Source organism: Herpailurus yagouaroundi, unplaced genomic scaffold (assembly GCF_014898765.1).
Source record: "Herpailurus yagouaroundi ecotype Mexico unplaced genomic scaffold, PumYag 139, whole genome shotgun sequence".
NCBI lineage: Eukaryota > Metazoa > Chordata > Mammalia > Carnivora > Felidae > Herpailurus > Herpailurus yagouaroundi.
In genome coordinates, this window is record NW_024412394.1 from 18,320,924 (window position 1) to 18,341,352 (window position 20,429).

Consider the following 20,429-nt stretch of genomic DNA (forward strand, 5'->3'; position numbering starts at 1 on the left):
AGCTTTTACAAACTGCTAGATCAGCCTTTCCCACTCAGCCTGAGTTTCTCCAGGTGTGAAAGATAGAGAGCAAGAGTCCTACTGACAAAATGTTGGACCTTTCTGGAAACGATCATCTGAGGAGATCCTTTAAAATCCCTAGCTTTTCTTCGTATCAGTATCCCATGGTCGCTCCCACCCCTTCCTGATACTCTCATGGCCCTCTCAATGTCTATAGTTCTTACTGGGTGTAACCCTCATTATATTTTAAAATTTCTCACTGACACATTAGATGTGTATATCCTCAACCAGTAGGCCTCAAGAGCATCCAGTCCCGTATTTGCACCAATTCAGAGCATAATATAGGACTCATTGTCAGTGTTCAATTAATGTCAGATTCCTCCCTCTGATACCATTGCCCTCTCCTGTGGAACTATGCTTTCTGGATTACTTCCAATAGGACTTGGATTTCACATCTGCAAACAAACAAACAAAATCACAAAGACAAAACCGGAACTCCCCATCTTCTGTCCCATAGTATCAGGGTAAGGTGCTCCCCTCATGAGCAAGGGAGAAGGAAGAACTTCACCAGTCACAGTGTGGAGAACCAACATGATCTCCTGTTCAGAGCAGCTTCCAATTCATGTGATGCAGGCCCCCCATAAAGTCACACTTCCCCTCCACAAACTCCTGTGCAAAAAGACTAGCAAACCCTAAGAGCTGAACATCCAACTGCAAGTAGTTTCACAAAGATCCTGTAAGGAGATCTTCTTATCAGCAAGTACTCACAATATTTAAGTGTCTGATATACCAGGTATTACTTCTCCAGGAAGGGGTTTTGATTCAGGCTCAGAAAAGTCAGGAAAAGGGTCAATTCTCCTGGACTTTCACTCACCCGCCCCCCATGGCCATTTAGCGATGTCAAATTGGCAAAACGTGATTTGTACAAGCTTAACTGGTAAATGCTGGTGTCACTGATGGAGAAAACTGCCTAAAGACCTAACCCCCAAGGACAGCACAGCAGCCTGCTGCCACCGTGTGGTGACTTGGTGCAAATGTGGAAGCAGCAAAACCTGCAGGGCACAGCTTTCAAGGAAAACAAAATTAAATGTGTCTACCAAAGCACACAGTATTAAGGCCATGTGTATAATATAAAAATAGTTAAGTTTATTCAATGTCCTAGATATTTGGGTCAGAAGCATGTATTAGTCTTAACTGGTGCTACAGCAGAGAAAGCTTTCTTGGCCTTCATGACTTGCCTCAGAGCTTCACTCCACCAGCACAGAACCTCTCAAAGCCTGTTCTAGACCAATGTGCTCAGAGAGAAAAACAGCTAACAAACACAGAAAGGATGAACAAAAACCAGCTGTGGTCCAATATCCCCAGATTCTCAGAGGTTATATGTTATTTATAGCCAACAATGGCTTGGTTTGTTCTGGGTAGGAGATGGAGAGAATGAATCAATGGATGAATGAATGAATGCACATGCAACAGTCTTGGTCCTTGCCCACTTTCTTCTCTTTACCCTATGGCAGCTTTGTCACATATCCCTCAACTTCAATTCAATTAACACCATTATCTGGGGAATGAAAGATTGGCGGGGAGAGGAAATATGGAAGAAACTTCCTTGGCAGAACCCCAAAGTTCAGAGATGAGGCCTCCTTAGATGAGGAAGATGATGCCCTCAGAAACCATGACCTGGTTGTCATCCTGCATCTTGCTCAGTGCAGCCTGGATCTCTGCTGAAGAGAAAGGCTCTTCTTTGTCCCGGTTGATGGATTCTGTGAGGCGATTCATGCCCACCGACTGTGCATGAGCTTCCCGGAACACATCTAAGAGTGCCACCTTGAATTCCTTCAACCTGCCCAAGTCAGGAAAAGATGGGTGAAGAAGTAAACAAGCCCAAATGCTCTTAAGTGTTAACACAGTACAGGTATCCCCCAATACTCCCTCTATTATAGAGCTGCTTGAGCATTTTTAAGTACATATCCTCTGACCACGGGAGTCCATTTCTAGAAATTAACCTTACAACTACACTTCCATGAGTACACAGTGATAAATATAAGAATGTTTTACTGCCAACAGCAGTTTTACAGAACTGCTTTACATAAGTGTCCATCATTATGTCCAAATGCAAATAAATTCATATATCCACACTATAGTCATTAAAAAAGAAAATCTAGGGGCGCCTGGGTGGCTCAGTCAGTCAAGTGTTCAACTCTTGATTTTGGCTCAGGTCATGATCTCACAACAGGGTTTGTGGGTTCAAACCCCACGTTGGGCTCTGCACTTTCAGCTTGGGATTCTCTGTCTCTCCCTCTCTCTGCCCCTCCTCACACATGCATACATGTGCTCTCTCTCAAAATAATAAATAAACTTAAGAAAAAAAAAAAAGAAAAAGAAAATCTATATAAGCTCCTGAGAATGTGTTTTAAAATACAGTTCAAGGGCACCTGGCTGGCTCAGTCGGAAGAGTGTGCAACTCTTGACTTTGGGGTCACGGGTTTCAGTCCCACATGGGGTGTAGAGATTACTTACTTAAAAAAAAAATATATATATATATATATATGTACGTATGTATATTTCAATTGTCGTTGGGAGATGAAACTGCAATTGATTTTAATGTTTTTTTCCTAAATACCTTTCAATGTTTTCATATTGTCTTCAGTCAATATATTGTTGTGTGCTTAAGTTATTAAAAGAAAAAAAGCAAACCATAATCATAGATTTTCTTTGGTGTCCAGTAAACATAAAAATAGATATATAAAACTGTTTCTGAACGTCTAGTGGTAACAATTCCTCATCCCAAAGCAAATAACGACAATTCAATAAAGAAAAATGTGTGTCTGTATCCTATTGAAAAGAACCCAAGGTTATAGTAAGACAAAAATTTTGTTCTTGCTTCAAGACTCTCCTCCTTCCTGACCTCCCAAGGACACTATATTTAAAATTCTAATAGAGCACCGTTTATAAAGCAAATGATAAAATGTAAACAACAGGGGATTCTGGGCAAAGGGTAAAAAAGGAGTTCTTTACACTATTTCTGCAACTTTTTTAAAGTTTGAAATTGTAATCAGAATATAAAATGTTCTAAAAATCATTGGGCCTACAATTTTGAGCTCTGCTGATAACCAGCTTGTTTCACACCCTCTCCCCAGAAAAGAAGTCCTTGCCTCAAGGACATGTGGCATTCACTTTCCTACTCACCTGGATTCACTCAATTCCACCTTCTGGGACTCCTTGGTCTCCTGTGAGTCTGCGGTCTTTGGAGTATGCACTTTAGAGGATAAATGGTTGCAGATAACAGGAAGACAACAGATGAAGCCATTTCCACAGACATTAGACAAGTAATCCCCACTCACCACACCTCACTAAGTCTGCCAAATACTCACTTCCTAAGGTTCTTAAGGGGCCAGCCAGGGTAAAGGGGTCAGACATCTCATATATTGTCTGGGATACTTAAGCCAGGCTTGGCAAAAAGCACAGCTCAAAGAAGCAAACTACTGAGCAAACTGGGCCCAGTTTCCAATGTTTTGACTGGATTTCCCTAAGTTCTCTTAGGACAAACCTCTTGAACACAAGGCCCTGAGCAGGAAACCAAATGGGAACCCACCAGATAATGCAGTACACAGAGCAACTAAAGTCAGCAAAGGAACCACCTCTTAATCAATAGGGGACACTCACTCACCTTGAGGCATTTCCTCCTCTGTGTCACTGAAGTCATAGGGGTCATAGGAGCCCCCATCCTTGGCATCAGAGTGACGAGTTTTCCTCCTAAAATACCCATAGCAATTAAGAGAAAGGCTTTGGGGAAATCCATCCTGTGCCTCCGACCAGAGAAAAAGAACTAGAACTACCTACAATCAAAGTGAAACACTAGGCCCAGGCCTGTACAAACTGCTACTTTTTCTTAAGAGATCAAAAGCCTCCGAACTAGAACACAAACAGGCCCTGCTTCCCAATGCTCTTCTTCCCTCTTACATGCCCTTATAAATTCAACCACAGGCATGAGAGGAAAAAGTAATCGTGAGGAAAGGATTTTGAAAGACATGCTCAAAAACCCAAGTGAGTTAGTGTTCCTGGTACTTAGCTTTAGCAGGAAAGAGGTCAAAAGCACCATACCAAAGACAACAGAGGGGCCTGCTCACTCTCTGCCTAGGTTATCTCTGGCTTCCAACCCTGCAGATCTAGGCACCCTTTCCCTAAAACCTTGATGTCAACCAGCAGTACTGGATCCACCTCCACCCCTCTCCCCAGCCCTAACTGCAGTCTTTATCTCATTTCTCTTTGCTCTGCCTTACCTCTTCCTCTTCTGCTCTTGGTCCTCCTGGCTTTTCTCCTCTTCATCATCTGTCTCTGATTCATCCTCATTTCGCTTCTTACGTTTCTTCTCCTTCTCTAAAACCTAAGACCAAGCCAAGCACAGGTGGGTGGGAAGGGTCACTGATTCTGGGAAACTGAATAAAAAACTCTGAATAAGAGTCCCTTCTACACTATCAGCAGAAAAAACTTCCATGTCTAATGACTAAGCGTCTTTTGCCCCTGAGTCCCAGGACCAGGGGCACAGGAATAGGCTGCTACCTATCTTTAAATGCTGAGAAGTATGTTCAATGCCTTTCACATAGGAGGTACTTAATAAGTGTTTACAGTACAAAGAAATAAATGAAAAGAAAAAAAAAAGGCTGGCCAATAATAGTTAAGTGGAAAACAATTCATTTCTTTACAGATCAGGTGTTTAATTTAAATTTAAGACAACTCCCACCCTAGCAAAAAGAGTAAACCAAGAAAAGCTTAGGGACCCACGATTAAAGCCCAGAGTGCTATAATTCACTAAAGTGGAAAGGAGGTGTGCAACGAGGAAAAGGAAGTCAGGCAAGGCTTCAAGTCTTGGTGTCTAAAATGACATAAACAAAATGTCACAAGCAGAAATTGAGAGACGGAATAAGAGGCAAGTTTGAGAGCTCAACTTTCTTTTTTTTAAGAGCTATGAGGAGGCTCCATGTCTCTCTGTATCTATTTACTGTATGCCAACCATCTAGAAGTGCCTGGCCCCTAGAAGGCGCTCAGTCAGTTTTATATTTCAATTGAAATTTATTTGAATTCCCAGTATTACACTGTCAACTTTTGAGTGCCAGCACTGTACTGAGTTTGGATATCTTTTGCAGCACCAACCAGTGACTTATATGTAATAGTGTAACTACTATATTTCTTTTTCTTTAACTTTTTCTGAACAGAAAACTTAGGCCATGGAGTTAACCTGTATGACACACTGTATTATCCCACTGGGCTGATATCCTTGTGGGGTGGGACACCCATTGAAGCCCGTCATCTGAAAGGTCACTGAAAGCCTGTGGTGTTCCTAATGAAGGTAAGAAACCATCCTGAAGTTTGGGAGAAAGCCTTCCAGGAAATTACGCAAGAGAGAAGGATTATGGTTTCCTTTCAGGAGCCAAATCTGCACTGAATGTCCGAATATGTATTGAATGTATATAACTTATGCTATAAACATGTAAGATATTCCTTTTTTTAAGTTTGCTTATTTGTTTGTTTGTTTATTTAATATAATTTATCGTCAAATTGGCTAACATACAGTGTACACAGTGTAATCTTGGTTTTGGGGGTAGATTCCTGTGATTCATGCTTACATACAATACCCAGTGCTCATCCCAAGTGCCCTCCTCAATGCCCATCACCCATTTTCCCCTCTCCCCTGTGCACCACCTCCCCCCCTCCCCCATCAACTCTCAGTTTCTTCTCTGTATTTAAGAGTCTCTTCTGGTTTGCCTCCCTCCTTCTCTGTTTGTAACTATTTTCCCCCTTCTCTTCCCCCAAGGTCTTTTGTTAAGTTTCCCAAGTTCCACCTAAGAGCGTGATGGTTCAACTTCTGATGCGAGTTTTTGAGATACCAATGGGATACTTCAAGAAACTGGCAAGGGAAAAGGTATAGAGGGAAGAGGAAGATCATCAAAGTCAATCCTTTGGAAACATCTACATTTTTAAGAGATAAAGGAAGTATAGGTAGGCAGAGAAGCAATCTCTTGATGGTGTAGCACATCAATTAAATCATCATCTCTGGGGCCTCTAGAGGCTCTGGCATCAGTATTTTAAAGCTTTCCAGTTGGTTCTCACATTCAGTTAAATGTTGCTTTCCATTGGTGACCTAAATGCAGGTGTCAGCCATGGAGAGCTGGGCAGCCTAAGTACCAACATTTACCCAGAAGAAGTTCTCAAGCATCTGAACCCTCACCTTCTTGAAGTAAGCATACTGGACCAACTCTACAGCTTCCTCTGCATCCTGCAGGTCCACAGTCTTGCTCATGCGGGCCTTGGCATGGGCTGTGGCCAAGCGAATCAGAGTTTCCAGGGTCCGGGCTGTAACTGGTGATGTCTGGGGAAGAAAACAAGGGAGGATTATTTGTCTAGAATTCCTTAGGCATGCCTGTCATTCCCACTGCACAGAAAAGGATGAATATACTACCAGGATGACTCTAGGAAGTACAAGCAAGGATTCAGAGCTCTGTATTCTACATAAACACCTTATAAAATTCAGAAAGATAAAAATAACCAAGGAGATATGAGTGTTGAAGGAGAAAAGAGTAGGTGAACAGGGAAGAAAAAAATGAGACATCTTATAGACGGAAAGAGAAAAGGCTAAAGAGACTACAATAATGAAAGAAGAATGATAATCCTTCACTTCCAGCCTGCGATGCTCTAAGAGCTTTGCTTTTTGTATCAACTGCATCATTTAATATACTCAATAACTTCTCCAAGTTTTATAGATGAGGAAAATGGAACTCAGGGCTTTAGGTAACTTGTGCAAGGTCACACTAAGGCAGGGGAGGAAATTTTTTTTTTTTAATGTTTATTTAGTTTTGAGACAGACAGAATACAAGCAGGGGAGGGGCAGAGAGAAAGGGAGACACAGAATCCGAAGCAGACTCCAGGCTCCAAGGTGTCAACATAGAGCCTGATGTGGGGCTCAAACTCACAAACCATGAGATCAGGAGATCTGAGCCAAAGTTGGATACTTAATCAACTGAGCCTCCCAGGCACCCCTGAGGACAAATTTTTAAAGTAGGGTAAATTCAAGTCCAGAGGAGGAGCATTCTGGCACACTCCCATCAAGTGGTTCTCATGGGCGTGGGTGCACACCAAACTGGCGTGCTTCTTTTTTAAATACTATTGGCTAAATGGTATCTCTGGACTAATGAGTCAGAATGTCTGTGTTTAGGACTGGTCATGTATACTTTTTCAGTTTCAGGGGATTCTGATGTGCCAGTTGAGCATCCCTGACATTACCTAGACTTCTCATTTTTTTTTTTTTAATGTTTATTTTTTTATTTTTGAGAGAAAGGGACACAGTGCAAGCAGGGAAGGGGCAGAGAAAGAGGGAGACACAGAATCCAAAGCAGGCTCCAGGCTCCAAGGTGTCAGCACGGAGCTCGATGCGGGGCTCGTACCCACAAGACATGAGACTGTGACCTGAGCCAAAGTCGGATGCTTAACCGACCGAGCCACCCAGGCACTCCTGGCCTTCTCATTTTTTGGATAAAAAAACCCAAAAAACAAAAAACCCACAACCTGAGAGTGAATGGATTTGTGAAAGGCCAAAAAATGGATGAAGACTTGGGATCAGAACATAGAGCTAGTTCTCTATGTCACACGCCCACATTTCCCACTGTATGATCCTTCAGTGATGGAGCTGGTCACGTCTACTTCTAAGCATCCCAAATTATCATTTATACCCCATCCCACGTTCAAAAACAAATATATTCACTTTTAAATAAATTCACTAAATCTTTTAATGGTTTAGAAGCCGTTAAACCAGAGTTTGGAGGTTACACATTCCATTAAAAGCTCTAATTCTTGAATAACCTAAAAAGTGAGTGAAATCCTAGCCCGCATTAGCAGAGCTACAGAATCCAAATCGAGAGATTTACCAGACCTACTAAGACCACAACTAAAATAGCGTATTACACTCAGTGAGAGGGCTTCTGACACACTGGAACACGTTCACATGATGAGAGAAACAATTAAAAAGAAAAGGGGGTGCTTAATCTGAAGAAGACAAGTCATACACCATCACTAGAAAACAAAATTAAGACCCACAGGTCTACGTCATGGGGAAGCAGGTTCAAGCCCAATAAATAGAAGAATATTCTAAGAATGATGTACCAGGCATGCAGCCACTGGAGGTGTCAAGGAAGTCTTAGCAGAAATTCCAGATGATGGAATGCCTGTCTATGTGTGAGGCTGGAATAGGTGATTTGGAATCGTGTCTAAACCCAAGAGTCTATACCACATAATAATGGTCTTGGACTTGGGTCTTTCTGCTTTGAAATCCTTACAATGCCCCATGAAATTCAGATAAATTCACAGGTAGATTTCTAGAAATAGCTTTGGATAATCATCATGGTTGTCCAATTAATCATCTGCTGAAGTCCAGCTCAAATATCACAGCCTCTTCCCTCACACTCATTCCTTTCTACAAAGTCTAAAGGAAAAACTAATAGCTTCTTCATCTATACTCCAATCATCTTTCACATTCATTCCCTTTTAGGTACCACACTGTGGCATATACCTATAAATATGCACATATGATCTTTCCATCTACCTTCCTGCCTCCCCATCCCAGATCTGAGCTCTTTGAGGATAGCTCTTCCTATCTTAACCCTATATGTAAGAACAAACACCAGTTCAGTTCCCAAAAGTTGCTCCTTATGTTTGCTGAATGAATCGTAGCTTCTGGAGGCCAATGTCATCTGAACCAATGAGATACAGGCATCTCTGGCATTCTCACTTCATTTTCCCTTGTAAAAGGAAATGATAAGAACTGTATAACAGGAAGCCCTTCAGACCAGAAAGAAAAAGATAAGGAGTCACTAAGTTAAAATGTTTTCAGACCTCCCAGGTAACTGGGACTCCCCAGTCTTCTACTTAAGGAATTCCCAGCTCCATCTTCCCTGTGGGGACTCACCCTGGCGGTGTCTGAGCTCATGCTGTCTTGACTGCGCAGGCGTGAATACTCTTCTGCAATGTAGGCGGCTGACTCCTGAGTTAGGACGGGCTTGATGATTTTGGCCACATGGATGTACTTCCTCATGAAAGCTGCACTCACCAGCTTCTCCCTGGACACACACACACAGTGAATTCTACGTCTTTGCCACACCTTGGCAACTGGCTGGGATAGGGACTTGGCCTCTCCTCAGAGAAGTCAAGGACAAGTAGTAGAGATGCAATCTAGAATACATTATCATAAATCCCATTTATATAGAATGTGTACAAGACCCTTTCATATATCTTTCCTGAATTGTGTGGCTACACTTACTTAGATATTATTTGTAAGGTAAATAGTACAGGTGAAGTTTAGGTATTATTTGTCCTAGGTAAAAACTATGGCTCAGAGTAGCTTGAATGGACTCAAATTCAGTTTTCTGACTCGAAATTCCATGTTCTTAAGTGAACAGGCTTGAAAACTATACACATCCTACCGTACCACGGCCCAAAGCAGAGGTATAAGATCTCGCATTTCATGTGTTGAGCACTTGATCCCTAGTCTCCTTTATCCAAATCCACCTGCACAGCACCCGGTGCTTGCTATCTACTGCCCCTTCAACATAAATTTGTCACAAATAGCTACATGATTTGTGTAGTACTTCATATATGAGGATGACGTGAAACACCCACCATTCATTGGGCATGTGGTCAAAGTCTTCCATTTTAAGAAAACATCAGAACTAAGCCTAATCACCACAAACATAAAGCAACTAGCCAGAAAAACAGGTATATGTGTGGGATCCAGAAAACAGGCCCACAGCATTATAATCCAAGCATGATCCTGCCTGGGCAGCATATAAAAACGTGTTAATATGACATAAATCTCAGGTTCCCTTAAGGGAGAAACATGAAGACCACTCACTTTTTCTTCTTGGTCCCATGCAAAAGGTTGTCATGCTTCTCATAAATCTGGGTGTCCTGCTGGTCCTCCTGGTTAAGATTGGGATCATCTGTGGCCAGGATATCCACGGCACTACCCAAAGGCATAGCTGGAAAACCCAAGTTGGGGGAGAAGAGAGTAAGAAATTGCTTCTTCTGAAGATAGAGAAGACTAACAAAGAAAAGACAGACACAGAGACATGTGAAGCCCACAAATAAGAAAGGTGGGACCACCTGGTTCATAGATACTCAAGTGTTCCCAAACAAAATTGACAGAAGACACACCTCAGGGTAAGTTCCAGTGAGCAAGAAGGGAGTGGCCAGGCAGACAAGGGTTCAACATCAACTCAGAAACAGAAACACCTCCCACCATCTGGCCCAGGCCTGAGATAACAGCGTCAGTTTAGGTTCCCTTCCATTAGTTCATCTTACTCTTCTCATGACCTCACCATCGCCATCCTGCTCCCCGGGTGCCCTGTAACGGTGCATCCTAAGGACATGGTCTGAGATCTCTCGATCCTGCTCAGGATCCATCTGATCCAGCATGATGAAGAGTAAGTCAAATCGGGACAGCAGTGAGTCCTGCAGCCCAATGTTCTCCATAGGGGTCTTGTACTGATCGTACTACAGAACATAAGGAAAAAGGAAAGTGGAGGCGACATCAATGGGAAGAAAGCACAAGGAGGCTAATTAAAGTTATTAATGATTCTGTTACTAGGTATTTATCATACAGATAGATTTCCAAACGTGTAACAAAATACACAGAAAGGGATATTCATTGCAATTTTATTTCATAATAGCAAGAGGAAAAAGGGAAAACGCCAAATGCCCATCAAAAGGACACTAGTTAAACAAATTACTATAAATCCATACAATGAAGTATAATAAGATAGCTACTAAAAAGAAAGAAAAAATAAAGGCCAAATTCAGCAAACGCCAAGATGGATAAATATAAAAGATTACACATTAGCACATCATCATCATAGTAAAAAACAAAGATAAACAGACTAATTTGTTAACAAGGAGATCATGTAGCTGTTGGTGCATGCTTAAGTTGTTTCCCGAAACCCTCAAGAGCTGTTAGTGATTATCTTCTGGGAAAGGGATAGGAGAGAAAAGGCTTTTAATGTCCGTATCATACTCTCTGTTCTGTTTATACATCCTATCATCTACATGTAGTACTTTGGTTGTAATGCCAATTCAAGCTACTGGGCTGTGAGACTGCAGGTCACTTTTGTTTTCTTGTTTGTATTTCTAAAGTTATTGTTAAAAGTAACTTTCCAGGGTATTCTGATGTGTATGAAAAGGTGAAGAACCACTGCCCTATATCAAAGACAGCAGCAAAGCGATGGATGAGCTTCCTTTAGTCTTTGGCCTATTATTTCCCTGGAGCATTGAGAATAAACTTCATGACCCAGTTACTCAGCAAAACCAAACCAAGGTGAGGACAACAGTAAAGTGCCTAATTCCACTCACCCTGCCATAGACGGGGTTGGCAGCTGCCAAAACACTACAGCGGGCATTCAGCCGAGCATGGATGCCAGCTTTGGCGATGGTGACTCGACCCTGCTCCATCACTTCGTGGATGGCCGTGCGGTCCATGTCGGACATCTTGTCAAATTCATCGATACAAACCACACCTCGATCAGCAAGGACCATGGCTCCTGCTTCCAGACGGCGTTCCCCTGGGAAATGAGGAGGTAAAGATATGTGCTACTATCCAGGTTGGAGGGGATGAGGGGAGAGACTTCAATCTCCTTCCTAAGTACTCACTGTCACTCATGAGAACACAGTGAAGAGCTGTTAAGTTCCTAGAGTCTTAGAGAAAAACCGTGGTGGGTCAACCTTTTAAGGTCCAATCTGTATGATCCCTCAGCAGCCAGCCTCCAACAAACTTACTCATGGATTCTCTCTTTATCTTCATCCTCATGTGATTCCCCAACTAGAGCTCTGCTCTCTCTTCACTAGTCTTCAAATCCCTTCCTCTAATTTATAAAATAGCACAATCTTCATTTTTATCTCCCTTCCAATTTGCAAAGCCTTCTCCTTCAAAAACTGAAGACATTCTTGTCAATAGAGGGTCACCCAAAGACGTAAATAATTCAGCCACTGTTACCAGAGGCTACTAAGTCTTCTACGATCGGGCTCAAACTAACCTTTCAAGTGTATATTCCCAACATAGGCCAGTGCCGAGAGCAAACTCAAAGAATCTATGCTTGATCTCACTGCTGGACCTTTGCCAAAGACCTTTATACCCTTACCAGTTTCCTGGTCTGTGGTGACAGCGGCGGTCAGACCCACTCCAGAGGAACCCCGGCCAGTGGTGGGGATAGCCCGGGGCGCAGTACACAGCACATAGCGTAGAAGCTGAGACTTGGCAACCGATGGGTCCCCTGTAATTTGGGGGGCGGGGGGAGGAGGGTAGTGGTGACTTGCTGGGAAACTCCTCCCACTGCCCAGCAAGTTCTGCCAAGAGCATAACAGAAATTTATAGTAATTGGTTGTTAATAGTATCCCTTTCACTTTCCCTTCACCATTCATGGAAGAATATATTTTAGATATTATACATCAGGAACCCCAAAAATGAGAATAATATTAAGAAAAGACTTTTGCCCTTTGATAGAACCAAAATACACTACATAGAAAATACATAATCTTACAGACTATAGATTCCCACAACCACACTCCACAAGTGAAGACCAAGAGTGTAAAGCAAATCCCCAATGCCATACCGATTAGGAGAATATTGATGTCCCCACGGATGTGGCTGCCATTTTCTAGGTCTCGTTCCACCCCTCCCAAGAGCAAGCAGAGAATGGCTTTCTTAACATAGTCATGCCCATGGATGCTAGGGGCCAATGACCTGGCCAGCTGGTCAAAGATATCCTATAGGAGGAATAACCAAAGGTGTGAAAAGTCTGGTGAGATTCAGTGGGGTTTTGCTGAGCTCCGCTTTATGCTTTAATCTATAAAAATACTTGAAGAAACCTGCAAATATAGATACTGTTTCTAACTGTAAAAGATTTTAAGACAAATCATACTGATCAGACCATTATCAGAACAGATACAGAGAAAGCCTGGATTCCAAAACTTGCTTAGGGGTTTAATATTTAAGAAAAAAAGTATTTCCAGGTTCCCAACATGTTAGGTTTAATAAGAATGTGTATTGTGCTTCCAGTGACCTTTATCACACAGGCATACACAGATGACCCTTAAGCAATGCAGAGGTTAGCGGTGCCAACCCCCTTACGCAGTCGAAAATCACGTATAACTTTTGATTCCAAAACCTTTACTAATACCTTACTCTTGGGGTAAAGCCTTACCAAGAACATAAAATGAGTCAATGAATACATTTTTGTATATGATATGTATTCTATGCTCTATTTAGCTAAAGAAAGGAAAAGGCCATTAAGAAAATCATAAGGAAGAGCAATACATTTACAGTACTTGTATTTATCGGAAAACACTCACAAGTAAGTAAACCCACATAGTTCAAACTCGTGTTGTTCAAGGGTCAACTACATTTTCTTCAATTCTAATGTACTCATTGGTACATTGATATTCTTTAATTCTAGTATTTGTATTAGGTTCACTCAGCAGCCCAGCAGGTAACACAACAGAAATATTAAACTGCAAAAACACCCATTTACCTGCTGACTGGGTCAAAACTAAAAACTAACACCACATACTTCAAAGGAAAACCTTCCTCCTGATCCAGTACAAAGATGAAAGGTGGCCCATGGCCAAACACAACCCTAACAAATCCAACCCCACCCTCAGATCCCTAAAGGATGCTCAGACCTTGGAACGAGTTTTACTGAACTTCTTGATCTTGGCTATATCCTCAGCAGAGAATGAAGGCTGAACATCCTTGCTCATTTGCTTCACGTTACAGGCAATCAGGATAGTCCTGGGACAAAGAGAGTAAGAGGGAGCCTGCTGTTTTCAATTCTTAACATCAGAGTCAACAGCATGTTGAAAAAAAAATAAAGGAAAAAAGAGAAAAAGACAAGTTGTTCTGAATTCAACAATCGAGTCTCTCTTAGTCTGTGACACAAATATGCCAATGATTCTTCATCTCAGGAATTTATTCTTTGCTGCCCCACAGAGCTTCAGACAGAAATGTGGATGAGAAGGAGGTTGGGATATGTGAGAAACTCTCCCAAGTAAGCCATGAGGCTGGAATCATGTTCCCAATAACTCCCACTTTTAGCATAAGATAGTATTATCAATTTTATTTGATGCAGAGGAGGCATCCCATCTCCCAGGCAGGTAGTCTGCTCTACCTGTCTGACGTGATGCTCCAGAATATGGCAAACTGGTTCAAGAATACTACAAGAAATGTAAGCTGCCAGCAGTCAAATATCTCACAACTGCCCCTTTACCTGAAGGTCCCTGAAGTATAGCCTCCCTTCTTTCCAGGAAGGCAACGGTAGGTCCCTACCACCTGGACTCGATCACCAGGCTTCACTTTATCTACCAAGTCATCATCCAGAATGACATCCACAGAACGGGGGAGTTGGCCAGCAGGGGCCTTCTCCGGCATCTCCTGGATGGTGATGGTCTGGTGGTCCTTGTAGACAGAAAGCCCATATTCTGTCTCAAGGGGATTGTTTTCCTCATCCTGAAAAAGACACACAGAAAAGCATTATCTCGTCCTGGTCTTAAAAATGCGATACTCATTTTTTATAGGAAACAAATACAATTTGAAAATGACCTGAGGTTTTAGTATTTAGGAGCAAAACAAGCCAAATGTCTTCTCTAGCTTCTTCTATTCCCATCTGTTCTAGTAACAAATCATTTAATGGGAGGGACAAATACAGTCTGAAGGAATCATGGCTATATTAACATCTAAATTAAGATTCTTATTTCCCCTTTACTATGATGCAATATTTCCACTCCTAGGTCATACCTGACAGAAACATTTGCCCAAAGCCACATACTACAATGTTCACAGCAGTATTATTCTTAATAGCCCCAAATTAGAAAATATCCAAATGCCATCAACAGAATCGTTAAATAAATGTGGCATATCCACACAAATGAACACTATACAGCAATGAAAATGTATAAAACACACCTATTTACAACATGGATGAATCTCATAAATATCTATTGAACAAAGGCAGCCCAACATGGGAGTATTCAGATAAAATATAAAAACAGGCAAGCTAACTATCAGGATAGGGTAAAGCCTTGGGGAGTGTGGGCCTTCAAAAACTTCTGAATGTTAGGAAGGCTCAATTTCCTGGTCTGGATGCTGATTTTACAGGTATATTCAGTTTGTGAAATTTCACTGAGCTGCAAACTCCTATAAGCTTTCCTGTATGTATATTAAACTTCAGTGAAAACATTTTAAACTTTGATTTCTTGCCATTTGAGTTTTCTAAACACACAACGGCTGTTACTTACTAAGTGCTTACTATGTACAAGGCATTGTGCTACCATCTCATGAGATTATCTCATATAAGCATCACAACAATTCCGTTTAGCAGGTATTTTTCACATTTAACAAATAAGGAAACTGAGGCTGAAGAGTTCCCCAAAGTCACACAGGAAATTGCAGGGCCCGGACTTGAGGCAAGTATGACTCCAAAGCCATGTTCTTAAGTACCACACTAGATGACCTCCAGGAGTCCAAAGTATTTCAGGTCTTGAGCAAAGAAGCCTGGCCCCAGTAATCAACAGAAGAATACTCCCTCAGTAGTTACTGAAGACATTCTAGAAGGAGGGCTCTTAATGAAGAAGAGAGCAGGGTGACTTAGGAAACCCAACTGGCCTGAAAGTAAAAAGACATGTATTCTATTCTAGGGTCATCACTAACTGAGACCATATCCAAGTCACTTAACCTCTCCAAACCTCAGCATTTCACCTAGAGGCTGACTAAAGGATTCTAAAGTATGCTTCAGTTACAATTCTAAGATATTCATTCTTGTTTTATGCTAAGATTCCTGCACTAGCTGAGTTGAAAACAAGAACTGGGTCTCATTCATATCTGTGTCTGCCACAGAACTTAACAATTCTTTGGATGCAGTGGTTCTCACTTATTATTTGATGGCAGGGAAAGGTATTCCTTGATAGAATGAATTCAGACATCAAGTAACCAATATTAATCATCTTCTGTCTCAATAAATAAGAGGGTCTCACAACATCCTCAATTCAGATCAATCTGACCACTAAGAATACAGCCATTTCCAATGCCATTCTTCTCCCAAACCCAATGTAAAATATTTGCAAAGATTTCATAGCAGCAATGTAGCGTAAGTATTCTCCCATATTACTTTAAGTAGATTATAAACTTGTACATAACTTTGCTAAAAGATCAATGTAGACTGATGGCTTTTTTCCACACTTTCATAATTTGCCAGATTTTCTAAAGTGAGTATTCATTTAAAAAAAAAAAATTGAAGGCTTTCCATATTAAACTCTGGCTAGCAACCAATCTTTCCTTTAAATTAATGCTTACTTTTCAGCTTATTTACTTCTAGAAGACTTCAAACATTACACAATTATTTGCATGAAAACAGACATCTTTGATTCCAACCTCCAAAGAAGGCCAATTAATTCATTCCCCTCACCTTGGTAGGATATACAGAACTGGACGGAAAAGCCACCAGGCTGGTGAGATCAGAATAGCGTCGCTCTATAGTCTTCTTGGTAGCAGGGCAGTAGTGGACACTGCGGACGACTTTGGGACGAACTAGAGAGCCTAGGAATAGAAACATGCATAGAAAGTCATGCAACTAGACAGTGACGGAGGTGAAATCTGACCCAGGCAAGCCTGTCATGACTCCAAATACTATATTCTTCTGACTAGTTGAAGCTACTTCATTAATACTTACCATTTACTCATCTTTATATTTACATGTAGAACATCAACATATCTGTATAAAATCTAAAGTATAACCGAGCCTGTCCAAGAAGTCATAGGAGTTAAGAATTAGAATGAAGACATTGCCAAGATTCCCCTACTCTCAGCAGAATTCATCATTCTGGACCCCCTAATGGTGCACACTCACAGCTCCTTCCAGTTTCATCCTGTAAGTTCAATGCTATATGCTACCCAGCTCCTCTCAGCCTCTCCTGGTTTCCCAGCCCCCCCTAAGTCTATCCCACCTCATTCCCTTAGTCCCCTATTTGAAGCCACTCACACTTAGTGACAATGCCCTCCACACAGACTACACAGCTGAGGAAGCAGGAAGTGAGAGTCCGGGGAGACACATGCTTAGAGCCAAAGCTGCCCTCCAATCCTATGTAGAACTCTTCATACTGCTTGGCATAGGTAGCATCAATGGAGGCCACAAAATCCTTTAAAGCCCGCTGGAAGGCAACCAGCTCCTCAAAGGCATTGCTCAGGAGGCTGCAGATGGTTAAGAGAAAGAATTATTAAGCAGAGAGAGAAAAATTAAAAAACTGGCCCTCAAAAACAAAAGTGGACATTCCTTGATGATCAAAACAACAAGTGGAAAACCTAGCTCCTTTTCTCCTGCCATCTTACAAGACTCAGTAAATTGTATCAGAACTGACGGCGAACTTTAGTTCAACTTCTCAACGATGCAGAAATGATACTCAGTTAAACATGGAAGGGGAAAATGCCTTTCCAGAGGAAAATGCCTACCACCCACTTTGGGAAGAAGGAAAAAAACATAGGTGGTAAGGCAATGAGGGTCAAAAACATCTCATCCAGATCCTCTCCTCGGAAGCCTGTTCCAATACGGAGAAAAGAAAAGGGAGCCATTCTCACTCGGAGCCAGGATATCCTCTTGGAAACCCTTGCCACTTACCGGTTAGCCCTCTTCTCATTTTTCCTGCGCAGGTCATTCACATTGACAATCAACCGGTATTGGTTGTCACTGATCAGCTCCCGAACTTTGCTCTGATAAATTCCCTGATCTTCCTACAAAACAGCCACCACATATCAGAACAGCCATAAATTCAAATATAAGATGGTATTTAAACAGAGGCAGTTCTCACAGCAAGATAAAGGTCATTCTCTGCAGCACAGCTGACCCCCAATTTCTCCACATTTTCACTCACTACCTGAAATTCCAAATACACCCTACAAGGCCATTGCAGGAGTTATAATGATTTCCTCAACGCCCATGCTATTATTTCTGACAACTACAGCTTTTCTGTATGCAGTTATTTCTCAACTTTTAATGGGGAATTAAAACAAGCTCATAATAATAAGTCTACAAGGACGAGTAAAAATCTCGTCAAAACAAGATTAGCATATCAAAATGACTTTTCATTTAAGAATTACGTAGGGAATTAAGAGATTTTATTTCTCGATCAGCTGTATGTAGAATAGGAAAGAGTTCTCTCATATCCAGACCTAAAGGAATAGGGAGCCTTCGCTATTTGTTTACAGATACAGTATTATCAACCTTTCAAAATGCTTTACCAGTATTCTAAGGCTTCCAATCATGGATGGCATACAAAACCCCCTTTACCAGCATACCAAATACTTTTCCTCTGCATCTCCTGTGGCATAGAAAAAGAATGCGGCCAAATTAGGAAGAAATCTTTTCTGCCACGTAGGAAGTCAGTGATTAGAATCTGCGCAACTACAACGTAGCGGGTCATTACCGTTCTAACGCACTCTTTCCCCCACACTCCGCTATCGTTTGCACTTAGGAGAAGTTACAGGATAGCTCTGTCAAGGATGCACCTACATGCGACAAGCTAACGACGGATTCCACCGGGAGAAACGTTACTAGATCGGGCATGGAAAGGTCCTGAGGGGGCCGGTCCGGCCGCAACAGTCCGGAGGCCCAGCAGTCCTCTCGGGAGCTCCGGGGGCCCAGCCACCGCTCGGCGTGGAGCGGCATCTGCCATAGCCAACTTCGGCCCGTCAGCGTCCCCAGGGGCTCCAAGCAACAGAGACTCGCGACCCCGTGCCTTTCTCACCTCGTCATCCAAGAAGTCCAGGTAATCTCTCTGCGCTTCTCGCAGCTCCACGTCGTCCAGTACCACGGTCCCCGCCATGCTCCCCGCCTAGGAACTGCTACCTCCAAGCCCGCGCGAAGGGTCCCCAGCTGACCCCGCCCCGGCGCGAAAACTTCCGAACTTTTCCCGCCACCAAAGGCTACGTCGAGAAGGGGCGGGGCTTTTCTGGGGATATTCACATTCTGATTGGCTGATTCCTCTTACGCCCAAATAGTGAGTGTCCAATCGAGAACTTTCTCTTCTTCGGCTTTACGGAGCTGCGCCTTGCCGTGGCGGGAAATGTGACCTCCGGGGCCGTCTGTTTCTTCCTTCACTGACAAGAAAACTGACCAATGGGGCCGAGAGGAGGCTCGCGAAGTCTGGTCATTGGGCAGCCGGGCAAGACCGGGAAGCACTGCGTTCTGGGAGTCGTAGTCTTCCCCCTTTTACCGGATGTTTTGCAGCGTTTTTTCAAGCCGAGGTTCCTTGACCTGCCGCTGAGTGAGGAAATCGCCTGGCGGTTGGAATGGAAGTAGCCGAAATGTCAGAGAATGGGAGTTTATACTCATGATAAAAACATAAAAGCAAATCGTTTTTTAAATGTATTAAACCAAGTGTACTGGATATGTTTTCCCAAGCAACTGCCCTCAGGTGGAATTCCGAAAAAACAAAGTGGATTTTGAGAATCTGTGGGGTGGAAATAGAACAATAGCATCTTTGGGAAAGGTTCTTTAATTCAGCGACCCATTTGCTCTCTGACTACCGTTGCCTGAAATACCCGTAAACATATCAGGCCGCGGAGGAGGGCGAAGTGAAAGAAACATTTTCAGTATCGTATCCCGCCCCGCCACCTAGAGATGGCCTCGCGTGTTATTCTACAAAGGTCTGGACATAATTACTACACCATCTTACTTGCAAATGGGTAAGTTAAAGCTTTCTCGCCTTCGAAGGAGATCACAAGATCTTTTAAAATAACTTCGTTTATTGAAAGATAATTAACCCGAAGAAGAAACAGGGGGAAAAAAAAGTGTTTCAAACCACTCTTTTAAGTATCAGTCGTAATTAAGATACAGTAAATCTGAAATTACAAATAACTAAAAGATCAATTGCACGTCCAAGGTTTTTTGTTTTGTTTTTAATCTTTAATAAGTGTACGACTCAATAAATTTTTATTATGTGTGTACTCAAATGTCTTCAGGACTTACTGTGCCCTGCTAAGTATTCTAAGTGTAGTCTGCCTAAACAAAATATATATGCCATCTATATGTATGTGAAATATGTATTTTTAGTTATTACACAATTTATAGTATCTTTGTGTTTGGTGTCATCCTAGTGGGCAGGTACATTTATCCTTAGTCAAGGAAAATGGGTGCTCATCTGACTGCTTGCTTTTGTTTATATTAACAGGCAAATTTTTTTTAAAAAATAGAAATTCTAGATGAGGATCCTGTTTGCAATTATATAGTAAGAGATAATTCCATATTAATTTAAAAGTGCCTTTATCACCTGATTATAACTATCATTTTATGAATATATTGAAAGCAGTACTGATGATATTCTCAGCTCTGTAAACAAATTGAAATTAA

General features: G+C 42.0%; 2 protein-coding genes across 2 annotated transcripts in view; one reads left to right on the plus strand and one right to left on the minus strand.

Moving 5' to 3' along the window:
- Positions 1-1,117: 1,117 nt before the first annotated feature.
- Positions 1,118-19,026, minus strand: MCM3 (minichromosome maintenance complex component 3). The gene is made up of 17 exons (XM_040473754.1): positions 18,826-19,026; positions 17,700-17,812; positions 17,067-17,275; positions 16,494-16,624; positions 14,301-14,539; positions 13,717-13,825; positions 12,648-12,801; positions 12,177-12,308; positions 11,392-11,600; positions 10,365-10,539; positions 9,899-10,025; positions 8,957-9,107; positions 6,227-6,367; positions 4,281-4,384; positions 3,668-3,753; positions 3,187-3,256; positions 1,118-1,840 (listed from the first exon to the last, which is right to left on the minus strand). The coding sequence occupies exons 1-17, from the start codon at positions 18,901-18,903 to the stop codon at positions 1,642-1,644; spliced, it is 2,427 nt and encodes an 808-aa protein (XP_040329688.1). The 5' UTR covers positions 18,904-19,026; the 3' UTR covers positions 1,118-1,641.
- Positions 19,027-19,220: 194 nt separating this feature from the next.
- The window catches only part of PAQR8 (progestin and adipoQ receptor family member 8), a 119,665-nt gene continuing 118,456 nt past the window's right edge, over positions 19,221-20,429 (plus strand). Inside the window, exon 1 of the mRNA XM_040473757.1 lies at positions 19,221-19,765. The gene's annotated coding sequence lies outside the window, so the exon portion shown is untranslated. The remainder of the gene's footprint in view (positions 19,766-20,429) is intronic.

Excerpts from the sequence above, each read along its gene's own strand:
- MCM3 (XM_040473754.1), bottom strand. The coding sequence starts at position 18,903 with ATGGCGGGGACCGTGGTACTGGACGACGTGGAGCTGCGAGAAGCGCAG. Across the intron at positions 6,368-8,956 it reads TGAGCTCAGACACCGCCAGG|ACATCACCAGTTACAGCCCG; the intron begins GTGAGTCCCCAC and ends TTTCTTCCCCAG. Across the intron at positions 4,385-6,226 it reads AGTATGCTTACTTCAAGAAG|GTTTTAGAGAAGGAGAAGAA; the intron begins GTGAGGGTTCAG and ends GCTTGGTCTTAG.